Below are 15,529 nucleotides of genomic sequence, written 5' to 3'. Positions count from 1 at the left end.
AACCAAGCGCTGGTCAAAGAGGCATGCAGTAAAGTGGGGGTGGGGAGGGGGGGGAGAGAAGGGTGTTAACTGTATGAAGCTGGTGATGAAGTAGAGAGCGAGAAAAAAAGTTAAGAGGGGGAGTGAAGGTGTTAAGCGCAGAAGAGAGAGACTGCCCTGACTGGAGGTTAAGAAGGGATTCCCTGACAGCTTTGGGGAGTGTGGGAAGGGGGGGGGGACTTTGGAGCTGCTGTGTTGTCACCACAAAGCTTCCCATCTGTCCCACACTGGGGGAATCAGGTCATGCCTGATGCAACTGGAACTTTTGCCACCTTAAAATGCCTTAAGGAGCTACCAGGATTCCTTGCTGGGGTCTCCCCCCCCCCAACAGAACAAGTCATACCCCACCTCGGGTTGCTACAGAGCCCCACAAAGCAGCAAATTAGGCTAGCTGAGATTCAGTTCTCAAACAGCACTGTTTACCATGAAGCGGCTGGCCCCGCTGAGACTTGCCCCTGGCCTAATCGGACTTACAGGACCGCAGCCAAGAACAACACAGAAAATCTTTTAATGTTTCTGTAAAAAGATTTCGGAACAAAGAACTCTGGGTTTTCTAGATTCCAGAGTTTTTTCCAGCAAAGAGGAGGGGAAGAGGCAGGGGTCCGAAGCAAGAGTTATATGCCAGCCCATAGAGAGGATCTTTATGGTTTGTGGGAGCTGGAAAAGGTCACCCGCCTGAGATCCGGGAAAAACTAAGGCTTGAAAGTGTTGGATCAGGGTGGGCTGGCTTCAGGCTCCTGCTCCTCCCCTCCATGAAACCCACTGCTGAATAAACCACGGTTTAGTGTTACATGCAGTTCAGGCCAAATGTATAGCTATGGTTTGCTCACAACCATCCCTTCTCGTCTCCTTTCCAAATTCAGACTGTAGGCTCCTTGGGGCTGGCACAACTTTGTTAAGCAGGCACAGGCAAACTCGGCCCTCCAGATGTTTTGGGACTACAACTCCCATCATCCCTGACCACTGGTCCTGTTAGCTAGGGATGATGGGAGTTGTAATCCCAAAACATCTGGAGGGCCGAGTTTGCCTGTGCCTTTTGTTAAGTGCTAAGTGCTCAGATAGCACCATAAGCCACAATCCGAAGAGGAACCTGCAGCTCCTCTGGGATGTTGCTGGACTACAGCTCCCATCATCCCTGGTTGTTAGCCATGCTGGCAGGGGCTGATGGGAGTCGGAGTCCCCCACCCTCACACCGACATTATAGCAAAGTCTTACGCTTGAGATTCCTGAGCTGGGGAGGGCCAACCAAGGAATATGGCGGGGGGGGGGGGGAGGCACTGCTTACATTTGGAAGTGGCCAAACAGACTGACGAGCAAGCAAGATGGTGTCCACTGAAGCAAGGCAGCGACAGGCAAATACCGTATTTCCGTTCAACTTTCTTTCAATTTCTCAACCTCTTTCCCACCTGAAATTCTGCCTGCCCCATTTCTGCACCAGTCTTTGAATTATTATGGTTTTAAAGCACTCACAAACTTAGTGTGCGTCATTCCTAATATACAAATTTTCGGATGCGATCTCCCCCCAGACATACACATTTCCTGCATGCTTGTTTTCCAAATGAATTGTTTTTATAAACACTTTCCCCTAATACGGACATGCAATTCTTTTATTCTTTTTTTACAAAAAAAAATCAACTGTGGACAACTGCGCTGCAAAACCCAGAGAACTGTGGGGTGTCTGTGTATCGGGTTTTGGGAAGCGTCAATTAGGCGAGTCTGCATTAAACATGAACCAAAATTGATTTCCCCTCCCCTCCCCTGGTCCCAGATTGAAGCAAGAGGGAGGTGGGATGGATCTGAGACAAGAGAGAGGCTGGGTTGATTGACACAAGACAGAATGGATTTATAGACAGGGAGGAGTTTTCGATTGGAGGAACTGAAGGAGCTTCCCCAAAGTCCAAGTCTTATGTTCTCATCACGAGCTCATACGTTGATTCCACCCATTATCAAGAAGAGGGTTGGGTATTCTTAGGGGAGAAGAAGAATCAGGTATAATTGCCAAAAAGCAAAAATTCCAACGAAAAGAGGGGGGAAAAGGGATGGAGCCTGATTTAAATTATTTGTAGACAGATGAGGGAAGAAAGAAGACAAGCAAATGAAAATTTCTACTCAACACAAGGCGCGCCAAATTAAAAATACCGGTATATATAATAATTTAAGGGTAGCAGAGAGAACAGCATTTCCTCTTTTAATTGCTCATCTGAGCAAAGATAAATAAAAAATGAATATGGAAGGCCTGCGACGAACAATTCAATTATGGTTCCAAATGTTTTCCTTATTCAGGCCATATCTTCAAAGCAGGTCATTTGCCGCAAGACTCCGCCACCGGCACCCTTGTGCAGCCCAAGGTAGTGCTGTGGATACGCTGAACTTGACTTTGGAAAATGAAACACAAAAATCCCTTTGCTCCCAAAATAAGGAGAGAGTGCGTAAGTCAGAATGAAATATTCCGCAGTGTACTCCAATTTGAAAAGCTGACTCCATCTCCGTGAGCCCAAGGGAGGAGTCAATTCTTGTTTCATCAAAAATTAGTATCTGAAATTGCTCAGCTTCCTCTCCCCTCCCCATTCATTTTCCTTTTGTGCTGTGTATATTAGAATGTAAGCCCACAGGAAGTAAAGACTATCTGGGGTTTTTTTGGGTGTGTGTGTGTGTGTGTGTGTGTGTGGGTTCAGGTGCTTCATATATATTTTAATATAGTAGTAAATGTAAAGGGCTCTTGACAGTTAAGTCCAGTCATGAACGATTCTGGGGATGTGGCGCTCATCTCGCTTTACTGGCCAAGGGAGCCGATGTTTGTCTGCAGACAGTTTTTCCGGGTCATGTGGCCAGCATGACTAAGCCGCTTCTGGCAAAACCAGAGCAGCAGCGCACAGAAACGCCATTTACCTTCCCGCCAGAGCGGTACCTATTTATCTACTTGCACTTTGACGTGCTTTCGAACTGCTAGGTGGGCAGGAGCAGGGACCGAGCAACGGGAGCTCACCCTGTCACGGGGATTCGAACCACTGACCTTCTGATTGGCAAGCCCTAGGCTCAGTGGTTTAGACCACAGCACCACCCTTATCACTGCAAATGCAATGCTAAGGACTAGTATTTTGTTTTTTTCTTTTTTAAACAAAGCTCTTGGAATGCTGAACTCTTCATGAGTGATATGAATTAACAATGAACTGTCCTATGTATAAAAGGCCCTTTGGGCTTATAAAATGCCACGTGTAAGACCACGAAGAAAGGCCACGAGCTTAACTACTGTACTTGCTTTGTAGGAGGCCTAGAACTCTAGCTGTAAGAGGATAAAATGTAATAGTTTAGCAGCAGCTAGGTTTCCTTCCATTTGGTGCTTCAGGAAAATCGAACTCGGTGCACTTCTAGAAATGGGTTTGCTTCTCACAATTTACAGAGCCTGAAATACCTGCTTGAGGGTTATTGGGGGGGGGGGTAGCTAGACCTGGGAGAATGGCACAGGGCAAGGGCTGGAATCATATAAGCAGGGACTACTGGGATACACTATGTTTGTGAAACATTCACCGTCTGTTTGGGAATATAGATCTCTTTGGGACCATCAAAGCTCTGAAATATCTCTTGCCCCGTTCCACTGTCTGCATCACTGCCCCCCCATCTGCGCACTAAACCATGGTTTGTTAAAACAGGGTTTGTCAAACCATGGTTTAATGCTGTGCATCAGGGCCAGATTTAGGTTTGATGAGGCCCTAAGCTACTGAAGGTAATGGGGCCCTTTATATGTCCAGCTGTCCTTTGTCAACAACAAATTGCTGCTGCTTTTTGTGTTGAATATATGCTATATGGTAATTTATGGAACTAATAGGTATCTCAAGCCATTTGCACATAACAAAATATGTATTTTATCAAAGTAATTGTTGAACTGAAATACAATTAAGAAGAAGTATATTAACAGTGAAATTTTTGGGGGCCCCCAAAAGAGTGGGACCCTAAGCTATAGCTTGTTTAGCTTATATGTAAATCCGGCACTGCTGTGCGTGAATGCTGCCCAGCAGCTTAACTATGGTTAGCCACTCATTAAGGGAATTGATTTATTAAACTTACTGTTAAGCATAGGTGAGCATTATGTGTGAAATAGAATGGCACGGCAATTCCCTAAGGCAGCACATGCCCTGATTGGCTGTGTCATTGTGAGCGAGTTTTTCCCTCTTTATATGGGGTCCACCGTCTCGCCGCTATGTACAAGGGCTTGAACTAAGGAAGAAAAAAAAACCTCTCTGTTCCCATCTCCTCAAATTATACAGTGTTTTTGTTCAGCTTTGCTCTGTGAAGTGTTATCAGAGCTTTTCTTCCTGGAATCTGCATGTTATTATTTTAACACTTTTAAACTACAGTGGTACTTTGGTTTAAGAACAGCTTAGTTTATGAACAACTTGGATTAAGAACGCTGCAAACCTGGAAGTAGGTGTTTTGGTTTGTGAACTTTGCCTTGGTTTAAGGACATGTTCTGCTTCCTGTTGAGGGTAAACTGAGTTCCCCGCTGCTATGGGAAAGCATGCCTTGGTTTAAGAACGCTTTTGTTTAAGAAAGGACTTCCGGAGCGGATTAAGTTCGTAAACCAAGGTACCACTGTATTCGGTGACACAGTAAACCAAGGCTTTTTAAACATTGCCGTGGCTTCAACTGTGCTTCTACTAACTATGGTTAAGCGTTACGTGTCATAGAGACCAGTGGCTGCCAATCTGCACTTGACACGACTTTAGTATAAACAAGACAAACCTGCTGGGGAGCCTCATACCATGCAGAGCTCCACAACCCCCCTTCCCAAGCTCAACATGCACGCGGGTGGCACATGAGTGATGGAAGAGAGAGAGAGAGAGGGGCATGGCAGCCAAGGAAGTCGGTTAGCCAAAGAGGCTCAGTCAAAAATGGCTAACAGCAGTGTAGTATTTGGCTCGCTGGGGTGATTTTATTTCATTCCCCCCCCCCCCAAAGTGGTGGAAGAGAAGAGAGGAATGATTTTTGCCTCCGATGCTTTTGCAAGATGCATTTGCCAAGGGTGACTGGCGGGCTTAGCAAAGTGGCTTAAGATGACAACACAGAGGAAATGCTGCTGCGAAAGAAATTATTTGTCGTTCTTGTTCGGTAAATCACGGGAAGGGAAGCAGGCAGCCCAGTTGGAAGAGGTGGGGGAGAAAAACAAAAAAGCTGAAACGCAGGCCACTTACGGAGCAAAATGATCTATCAAGGCTCTCCGTACTCGATGATAACTCCTGAGAAATGAATGAGAGGGAGGGGGAAAGGGGTTTTTTTTTGTTTTCATTTTTTAATGTAAAAAAGGAAGGGAGAGGGAGGGAGGGAGAAAGTCGAGGAGAGAAAAGGCAAGGTTTTTTGTTTTTGATTTTGTAAAAAACCAGCTCTGCAAACTCCCTCCCCCACCTGCCCCATCTCAACACAGAGAACAAACTGCAGACGTTTCGCACGGCAAAACAACCCCCCACTCAAGGCAAAACAACGCATTGGCGGAATATTCTGCCCTGCTGCACAGGAGAGGAAGGGGCTCAGAGAAACAGCGCTGTGCTTCCGACACAGGAGAGCCAGAGGAAGCCAACTCCTCCTCCTGCTGCTTGCTCCAGCACCTGGTATTCAGAGGTACGTTCTGGAAGCCAGTGCAACTGCGTGCTCTTCTGGATGCTGCAGAGCTGTGGCTCCCCGACTAACAAGATCAGGGAAGGGCCACAAACTCCCCATCCCCGATTTAAGCCATCCAGGCTACGGGCAGTTGGCAAACCTGTCCTACGATCTTATTTGAAAGTTATCTGAGCTAGCAGCACTCCCTGGAGCCCACAAGTTCTTTAAGTTAATGCGGAATAATTAAGACACTTGGGTGCCACGGAAGGCAGCAGGCAAAGGTCTGGCTTAATGCCTACAGGTTGAACAACTTGTCTTTTTTTTCGTTCCAGGGGTTGCCCGGTTTCCAAAACGCCTCCCTGGAGACTGGAGGCTTGGCAGAGGTGCCGAGGATTTTAGAGACTAGACACCCAGATCCACTCCAGAACAGCAACTCCCGGGACCTCTTCTGGGACAGACCTTCAGCTTAATACGAGGTAGGGCGCAAAGCCCACTGGGTGTCCTTGGGACAGTTGCTTGTGAGAGCAGAATGGTGGGTTTCGGGGAGGAAAACACAGGCAACACCCTGGATGGGCAGCAAGGTAATAAACTATAAAATAACCCGTTTGCAACAGGTGGAACAGGTCGGTGCTGAACAGGGAGCAATTCTGTTAGCAGGAGGATGAGGGGAGAAAGTTCTACAAAAGTCAGGATCAGAAAAAGAGAGGTGGGTGATTCCCAGGCTGTGTTATATCCTCCCCATCATTAATCTCACGCCGCCACCCATTTTGCATCTAATGAAAGGGGAGTTTTAAAAGCCTTTTAGTGCAAGTCAACTGTGCCACTTTTTTTTACGAAAAGAGGCCAGGGTTTCATCAGAGCCAAAGCTTACTAGGATGTAAAACCAATAACAACAATGAAAACAGGAGGAGGAGGAGAGAGGGAACTCACCTTAGGAAAACCAATGTGAAACCAAAGGCGGACAGTATGGTTGTTTTGACAAGTTTCCCTTAATCACATCACTTCTTTTTTTTCCCCCCAGGAAGATGAACCAACCTGGAAAGGACTCCGTCTCTCTGCCAGCCTACAACATAAGTGTGGAACCTGCTGCTGGACTGCAGCTCCCATCCCCAACCACTGGTCATGCTGGCTGCCAGGGCTGATCGGAACTGGGAGTTGAGCAACATCTGGAGGGCCAGAAATGTCCTCCACCTCTGAACCCAGAGTCATTCTGCTGAAACCAAACCAGCGATGGGCATCAAGGGCTATCTAGCACAGGCTTCTAAACCAGGGGTCAGCAAACTTTTTCAGCAGGGGGCCGGTCCACTGTCCCTCAGACCTTGTGGGGGGCCGGATTATATTTTGGAAAAAAAAAATGAACCAATTCCTATGCCCCACAAATAACCCAGAGATCCATTTTAAATAAAAGGACACATTCTACTCATGTAAAAACACCAGGCAGGCCCCACAAATAACCCAGAGATGCATTTTAAATAAAAGGACACATTCTACTCATGTAAAAACACCAGGCAGGCCCCACAAATAACCCAGAGATGCATTTTAAATAAAAGGACACATTCTACTCATGTAAAAACACACTGATTCTCAGACCGTCTGTGGGCCGCATTTAGAAGGCAATTGGGCCGCATCCGGCCCCCGGGCCTTAGTTTGGGGACCCTTGTTCTAAACAGTCGGGCCGCCTGGTCACCTGGGGCGACTCTCAAAGGCCTCCAGGCAATCCAACAAAGAAGGACTTTGCACTCTTTCCTCGCTAGGCCTAATTTTGTACACCTCTGTTGTGTTCTCCAATCTTCCAGTCACTTCCTCCCTTCCCAACCTGAGCACACAAGCGAGAAACTTTGACCTCTCCTCACTGGGGAGGCATTCCACACACATGAGCACATTCAGCATTTCAGTGGCCTGTTTTTCTGCATCCCTTTAAGCTTGCCATTATCTTTTTATTTGAGACGACTGGGGGAAACTATGCTACGTCTCACCACAGCTATTTCCAAATGTGGGGAAGGGTGAGGAGAGTAGGAAGCAAGTCGGCATAATGAAGCAGGAGAGGAAAAGACAGTTTTGATGCCAAGAGGAGGTGTGTGTGTATGTGTATAGAATTGTAGAGTTGGAAGGGACCCCCCAAAGGTCCTCTAGTCCAACCCCCTGCAATGCAGGAATCACAGAAGACAAAATTTCTCTCCATCCGCAGTTAATAAATTCATAGAATCACTGAATGGCAGAGTTGGAAGGGACCCATTCTGCGGATGGGACAGCCCATTCTGTTCATATGGAACTGCCACAATATCCATCATTCTCTCATCCAAAGAGCCTAGGCTTCCTCAAACTCGGCCCTCCAGATGTTTTGAGACTACAATTCCCATCATCCCTGACCGCTGGTCCTGCTAGCTAGGGATCGTGGGAGTTGTAGGCCAAAAACATCAGGAGGGCTGAGTTTGAGGAAGCCTGGCCTATGTATTGAGATGATCTCCTGCAGAACTGACGCAGCGATGGACTTCACCCCACATTTACGGCCGGCTATTAATGATGGGTTTTCCGCTCGCAGTCCTCGCGGGGGCGAGTTGAGAGGAGATGAATGGCCGGCTGCTCCCCCATCCTGGCTCTGGGTTCGCTGACGATGCTTTTCTCCCCAGCACAGGGATAGTCTTTGTTATGCGTGCGCAAGGAAGATGGCGTTCTTTCCAAGAGTACCAAAAACTGGGCCAAATCACGCGATGAGGACCGCTCCCCCGCTCCCCCCCCAGTTTATGGAAAACAGAAGCAGGCAAAGAAGCCAGACAGAGGAAGTCTGGCCAAGTCACCGAGGGGACAGAAATGGTTAGAATTCTTCTTTTATGTTCAAAGGGCCAAATTAAAAAAACTGAACGAGGCCAGGAGAAAGGAGTACTGCTGGGCCCATTAGAAAAAATGTAAAATGATCAGACTTTAAAAAGGGGGGAGGGAGCACTGCGCTTCCTTCACAGACACACACAAAGCACACACAGTGTATGACACCCCACAGGGGACTTTTGAGACCTCTCATAGATAGCAGCTTTATGTCACAGAATCAGAGTTGGAAGGGGACCCTGAGGATCATCTAGTCCAACCCCTTGCAATAATAACAAATCCCACCATTCCTCCTGAAGGAACCCGGGAGACAAATGCATCCATAACGGCAAACCACTGTGAGGGTTTTTGTTTTTACAATCAAGCGGTATATAAATGTCCTGAAATAAAATAAACAAATGAATAAATTTAACACACCAGCGTGGTTTAAAAAAAAAAAGCTTTTTATCTTGAACTGGTGTAATAAAGTACAGGAAAATGCAAACCTACACACTTGATTAGGCATAGCATAATGCGTTCTTGTATAATTATATGGAGATTTTATGTATATCAGGAAAGCAGTATGTACTATCAAGTTTCCATTATTAAACCATTTTTTATTACTTCCATTTCTTCCCTTGGATTAATGCTGTTGGCATGTGAAAGAATGAATGAATAAGAAAATGCGTGTTAAAGAATGCTCATCAGGAATCTACAATTCTATGATTCTCTGACTGAACAGATTGGAGATGTATATCCCTCCCTGCTGAGCTGAGTGGCTGAAAGACTGCCCATCTTGACATTAAAAAGCCCTTTTCACAAGGGATCAGAGAAGGCAGAAGCCCTTGTCCGATTTCACCTGGTTTCCAAACCCAAACGGGAAACCTCTGCAGTGATGTCGATATTCTCCCCCTCTCCACTTGCCGGTGTCTGAATCATCCTGAGTCACTCTCACCCAGTTGCCACAGAGACCTCAGAGCAAGGGGGGGAGCTCCCTGCACAAAGGTTGCCCAGCTCTGCCAAACACCCAAACACACACACACACACACAACGCCTGCCTGCTGTGTCACCGCAAAGCAGGTTCCTAAGCGCTCTCATGTCACACAGCAAGGATTTCCTGGCAGGACACAACCGGCTCCTCCTCCTCCAGCACCCCCTGCAATATTACCTGCCCAGGTGCAAATGCCACAGTGTGTGAGAGAGAGGAAAGCTCAAGCTTCTGTTCTTAAGGCTTTTTTATAAAAAAAAAAGTGAAGAAAAAGAGACCGTCCTCACTTGGTAACTCTGCAGTACTTTGAAGTGGGCAGACACCAGGATTGCAGGATCTGTTGCTGCCGAGAAGCAGATTTCAAAACAGTGGCCCAGATGGGCACATGCACAGCTGGCGCTGAGGGGCACGGCATGCCTTTTGAGCCCAGAGCCTGGCATGCAAAGCCCTTCCGTAGAAGGAAAAATCCACACCTGGTATTCGCTCACAGCTGAAGCAGGAGGCAGGAGCTTTTCAGCTGCCAACTGCGCAGAGATCTCCTGGTAGACTCTTCATCTGCCTTCTGCTCCTGGTTGAGAGGGGTTGAAGAAGCCTTTTCAGTCACGAGGGCCGCATTTCCTTCTAGGCAAGCTTCAGGAGGCCGCGTGCCAGTGGTGGGCGGGGCCCAGAGGGAAAAGGAGGCAGGGCGACAGAGGCAGCTCTTACCTCTGCACAGTAGGCCTACACCCCAGTAGGCCTACACTTCCCCTGCATGCAGACGCACTCCTCCACCCAAATATCGTGGTTCAAGGACATGTTCCAGCTAAGTGAAGGCACTCAAGGGGGGCCCACAGCACTGCCAGCGAGAAGAGTGGGGGGCCTGGGGAGAGGTCTGAGGGCTGGAGAGAAGGGAATGATGCGCCCAGAGGTCCAGCCACCGAATTAAATAACAGCAGGCCTACTGCTTTATGGCTAAGGGTTTCAATACCTCGGTGGAAAGTTGTCAGAGGAGGGGGGGAGGATGCATTCGTAGGGGCAAGACACACACACACACATACCTAACAGAAGAGCAGGTACAGTGGGCATATGAGGATCCCTTGCCACAATGGTAGATTGTTAGGAAAAAGGGTCACACCAATCACAGGAAGCCTCCAGATCCACCGGGCCCAGCTCAAGCGAGAGGCAGACTCCTGCCAAAGCAGTCAATGCTAATGGAGTTAGCAATTTGCTTGCTAAAGTGTGCATTTTAAGAGGTGACGAGACTAAGGGGCAATATTAAGAAGCGCTCGGACCAGCCAAAGCACAGGAACATAAGAAGAGGCGGCTGGATCAGGCCAATGTCCCATCTTTGGGTTGTAATCCACTGGGAGCAGTCAAGTACAAAATTACCTGTTTTGCTAGAGTGGTCATGCTAGAGTTGGTCCAGCCAGTCGAAACTTCCTGTTCCTCCTGGCCCGGAGCATCCTTTCTTGCGTGTGACTAGTAGGTGGGCGTGACCCTTCAGACCTGGTAAAAGGCCAAGGCACGCAGCCACCTCCCTCTCTTTGATCTTCTTTTTCATCCTGCGATCTTCCTAATTCACCTGGACTGGACTCTTGGCTGCCAGCCAGCAGTCTCCCCAGGTGATCTCCCATATGGGGCAAACCTGTTTGTACATGTTTGTAACTTTAAGCCTAAAGCTTGCCTTCAGGGATCACACTGTGCTCTGCCTGATCATGAGTAAAACTACTTTTTTGTTACTTGTGAATAAGACTGTTGTATCTTTATTCTTTTAGGTAAAGGTAAAAGGACCCCTGACAAGTCCAGTCACGAACGACTCTGGGGTTGCCGCGCTCATCTCGCTTTACAGGCCGAGGGAGCCAGCGTTTGTCCGCTTCCGCAGACAGTTTTTCCGGGTCATGTGGCCAGCATGACTAAGCCGCTTCTGGCGAACCAGAGCAGCACACGGAAACGCCGGTTATCTTCCCGCCGGAGCGATACCTATTTATCTACTTGCACTTTGACGTGCTTTTGAACTGCTAGGTTGGCAGGAGCTGGGACCGAGCAATAGGAGCTCACCCCGTCACAGGGATTCGAACTGCCGACCTTTCGACCGGCTAGCCAAAGCAGCATGGTGGTTTAACCCACAGCGCGACCCACGGCCCATTTTATTCTTTTAGGAGGGATCAAAGGGGTCTTACCAGGAATAACAGAACATATCTCAATCTGGGCAAGCCAGATTGAATTGTTTGTTGTTTTAAGAGACTCACACAAGTGCGCAACCAGCTTTCTGCTGCGTAAGAAGGGGAATGCATTCTGCTATATAAAGAAACTTGCCAGAGCGAGTTAGAAAGGATATTAATAATCAATATATCCTCTCCTGTCACCCTCAACATTCCCACACCATCTAGCACAGCATCCTGTTCCCACAGTGACCAAACAGATGCCTCAACAGACAACTCAGAAGCAGGATCCAAGCACAAGAGCCCTCTCCTCTCCTGCGGCCTCCAGTCACTGGTATGGAGAAGCATTGCTGCCTCCACCGTTTAACTCTGTGCTGCGTGAAGAAGTCCTTTAAGTATCCTGACTCTTCCAGCATTCAGGATGTTATTGAGTTCTAGTGCTGTGTGTAATTTTATAAACTTCTATCATGTTGCCTCTTATTCACCTTTTCTCTAAACTCAAAAGTCCCCAAACTGCAGCCTCTCTTTATAGGGGAGTTGCTCCATCCCCTCCCTCTTCCAACTCTACAATATCCCTTTTGAGCTGAGGCGACCAGAACTGCAATTCTAAGAAGTGCTCAGCCTCAGCCAAAGCATTTCCCACATTCTCCTCGGAACATCTCTTGCGGCCTTCGGGCCCAGAAGACTCTCCAGACGTCGCCAGGAGAAATCCAGCCCTGCATGAATTAATAAGCATTCAGGGCTCCGGTTTCCAGTTGGCGAGTGGCTGGGATCATCCTGGGCAACCGGCGGCCTCCGAGCTCCCGGCTTTCTATCAGCCCATTGTTCCCCTGCAAACAATGAAGCGGCAAGGAGTGGGAAGGGCTCTGTGAGCCGCCTTTGGAGCCATCTGTAAGACAAGCCGGGGAATCGAGAGCATATAGGGTGGTCAATTGTTCTGGCTTGGCCGGGATGGTCAGGGGAAGATCGCCTTCGCGCCCCAAGTCAGCATGCAGCACCTGACAGTGCCGGCTTCCGAATCAGCCGCACATCTCGCGTACTAGCCTACCTCGCAAGGTTGTCGCATGGGCAGGATCAGATGTACCTCTCCCACGCACGCAACTGTGATTTCATTGGAGGAAACAGGGGGTTGTAAAGTGAGTTTAAAAAATGAGAGAAGAGCCTACGCATTTGAGAAGATGGGAGGAAAGAAGCCTGGTTTCTCTACATGCATAGGCTCAGAAGAATTCCATGCAACTCAACGCCTGAAGAAGAAATTTCTGGAATTTCTTTTATTCGCTGCATACGTTTAAAAACTTGAGGCTGGCTCCTGGTAACTCGGCATTTCAAGCATGTTCAACGCCCCCCCATCTTTAAAAGCAGATTAGACAAATTCATGGAGGATAAGGCTATCAAAGGCCGCTGATCACGATGGCTGTGTACTCCCCACTCCAGGATGAGGATTAACAGAAAGTAACTGGGATTCGCAGGCAGGGAGAGTTGCTGCTGCTGCTGCTGCTGCACTCAGGTCCTGTGCGCTTATGGGCTTCCCTTTGGGGCATCTGCTTGGCCACAGTGAGAGAAGGAAGCTGGATGGGATGGGCCCCCCTTTGGCCTGACCCAGCAGCCAGGCCCTTCTGATGTTCTTACAGAACCACAAGGTCCTAAGTAGATACCACATAGCTTCCCAGTTATATCACAAAATCCCAGCGAACCCACCCCCTTACTCCCCCCTAGGCTTTATCAAGGGACCCCCACGTCTCTCAAACGCCCCACGCGCAAAGAACAGCCGCGCCACGAGCACTCGGCAACCGCGTCTGACGCAAGCCCGGGTCTACGGAGAGACAGGGAAAGTTCTGGTGCATTAAGTATTCAGTTGCTGCTCTGGCGATACTGAAATTCCACCCCAGAGTTTCTGCACGGATGATCTCCAACAACGTGCGCCAAGGGGGGTAGGAGAGAGAGAGAGAGAGAGAGAGAGAGAGAGAGAGAGAGAGTGAAAGTGGACCTCTTGGCTCGCCTCTGGCAGCTGAGCTCACGGACCAATGTTTTGCCAGATCGAGGGCTGGAAAGAGAGAGAGATCGCGGTCTGGCAGAGACAACCACAGCAGCACATGTGGACGCCAGAACAGACACATCCAGCAGCACTGTAGAGGCCTGATGCATTTCAGCTCCCACTTGTCAATCACATGACGCCAAAATGATGTCACGCATTTGACACCAAATTTGGCCCCTGGAGGCTGATCCTGATAAGGATCTGGTCCGCGGAACCAAAAAGGTTCCCCACCCATGATTTAAAGCCCTCCAACTTTTGTCCCGTCCCGTCCACCCCCCCAGCATTGGAATCCCCAGGGTCTTTCCCCATATCCATACCCATTTAGATTCAGCAGCTGGTGTGGCACTGGGTAGCCGCCCCCACCACAATCTCTTTCCCCCACTTTTTAAATCTTTCACCCGTTTTTCTTCTTTAATAAAGGCAGACGGCAGAAAGGATCTTGCTTTGGGTGGGGTGGGGAGCCCGTTTTATTAATAACAATAAATGAGGGTGAGGAATGATGGGAGTTGCAGCCCAACAACATCTGAAAGGAACCACATTGGCTGCTCTTGAGAGTGTTGGACCAGCAAGACATGGGTTTATACCCCTGCCTGGCCAGTAAGCTCCCTGGAGGACCTCTTAGGCCTAGCCTACCTTGCAGGGTTGTTGTGAGGGTCCACATGAAAGGCTGGGGAGGAGCCACGTACCCACCCTGAGCTCCTTGGAAGAAGCTTGGGATTAAAAATCACAACATGCAAAACTAGACCATAATTCTAGAAATACCCCCGGATACATTTGTTCCCCTCTACTGCAAGGCTGGGGAACCTTCAGGTGTGGTTGGGGACCCCCCCCCCCATTCAGCGCCAGCTGCCAGCATAGCCAACCATGAGGGATGATGGGAGTGGCAGTCCAGGAACACCTGGAAGGCCACAGATGCTCGCCAACCCTGTCTCCATAAAAAACCAAGAGGATTTTTGGTGGGATTTCCCCATGGAACACACAGGACCTTATGTTCCCTCTATCTCAGTCAAGATCTATCACCAATTTTGGCAAGGATAGCCAAGCAAATCAGTACTCTGGGTTTCAAAGTTTCTTTTCTATACATTTTGTTTGTTTGTTCCCAAAAAGAGAGAAATCACACCATCAACACCACAGGGTGAAAGAGAGAAGTTAAATTCATGGAGAGAGAAAAATACCAGCGCCAAGACGGCTCTATCGACTGCAGAGGCGGAGCTAAGACCACGCCCCGCCCACTGTCCCATGGCACTGTCAATCAGTGGCTAGCCAGGGGCTAGAAGACTCTCTGGACGGTGAGCGCAGCTGCCCCCTGGGATTGCCATCTTCCCCCATCACCCACCCCCTGGTCCACTTACTCCATTCCTCAGAGCAGGAGGTCTAGAACCTCACCCACATATTCCCAATATGTCATATTAATGACGCCGACTCCTGTAAGCATCTCCTTATCTAGCACGGCCTTCCCCAGATGTTTCATGCTCACAGCTCCCATCAACCCAGCCGACACCACTGGCCTGGAGCAAACAATACAGCTGGCAGCTGGGAGCCTGAAACATCTGGAAGGGGTCACGCTGGGGAAGGAACACAAGAAGCTGCCTTGGACGGAGTTATACCCATGGTCCTGCCGGAATGCTGAATGGCAACAACTCTCCAGGGTTTTCAAGCAGGGGGCATTCCCAGCCCCACCTGGAGATGCCAGGGATGGAAACTGGGACACTCTGCATGCCAATCAGGTGCTCCACCCCAGGCCCACAGCCCTTTCCCAAGGCTGCCCTAATACGTGTGGATTTCCGACCGCAAGACTCTTGAGGAACAGGGTACATATATAAAAATTGTAAACACGGGATTGGAGGCAATGGTGGGCGATCAGGGCAACACCCATGTGCCCCCTGGCCTTTCTCATTTCCTCTACCGCTATTGGGGAGGATTGGTTGGCAA

At 48.9% G+C, this 15,529-nt stretch overlaps 1 protein-coding gene across 2 annotated transcripts in view; it reads right to left on the bottom strand.

Moving 5' to 3' along the window:
• The window catches only part of PI4KB (phosphatidylinositol 4-kinase beta), a 38,760-nt gene that overhangs the window by 10,393 nt on the left and 12,838 nt on the right, over positions 1 to 15,529 (bottom strand). Inside the window, exon 4 of one of the 2 annotated variants that reach the window (XM_033174481.1) lies at positions 5,229 to 5,273. The exons of the other annotated variant lie outside the window; for it this stretch is intronic. Coding sequence (XP_033030372.1) covers positions 5,229 to 5,273 — 45 coding nt within the window. The remainder of the gene's footprint in view (positions 1 to 5,228; positions 5,274 to 15,529) is intronic. 2 annotated transcript variants of the gene reach the window in all.

Source organism: Lacerta agilis, chromosome 17 (genome assembly GCF_009819535.1).
Source record: "Lacerta agilis isolate rLacAgi1 chromosome 17, rLacAgi1.pri, whole genome shotgun sequence".
NCBI lineage: Eukaryota > Metazoa > Chordata > Lepidosauria > Squamata > Lacertidae > Lacerta > Lacerta agilis.
Note: the sequence above shows the minus strand (reverse complement) of the source record. Positions and strands in the feature narration are given on the sequence as shown.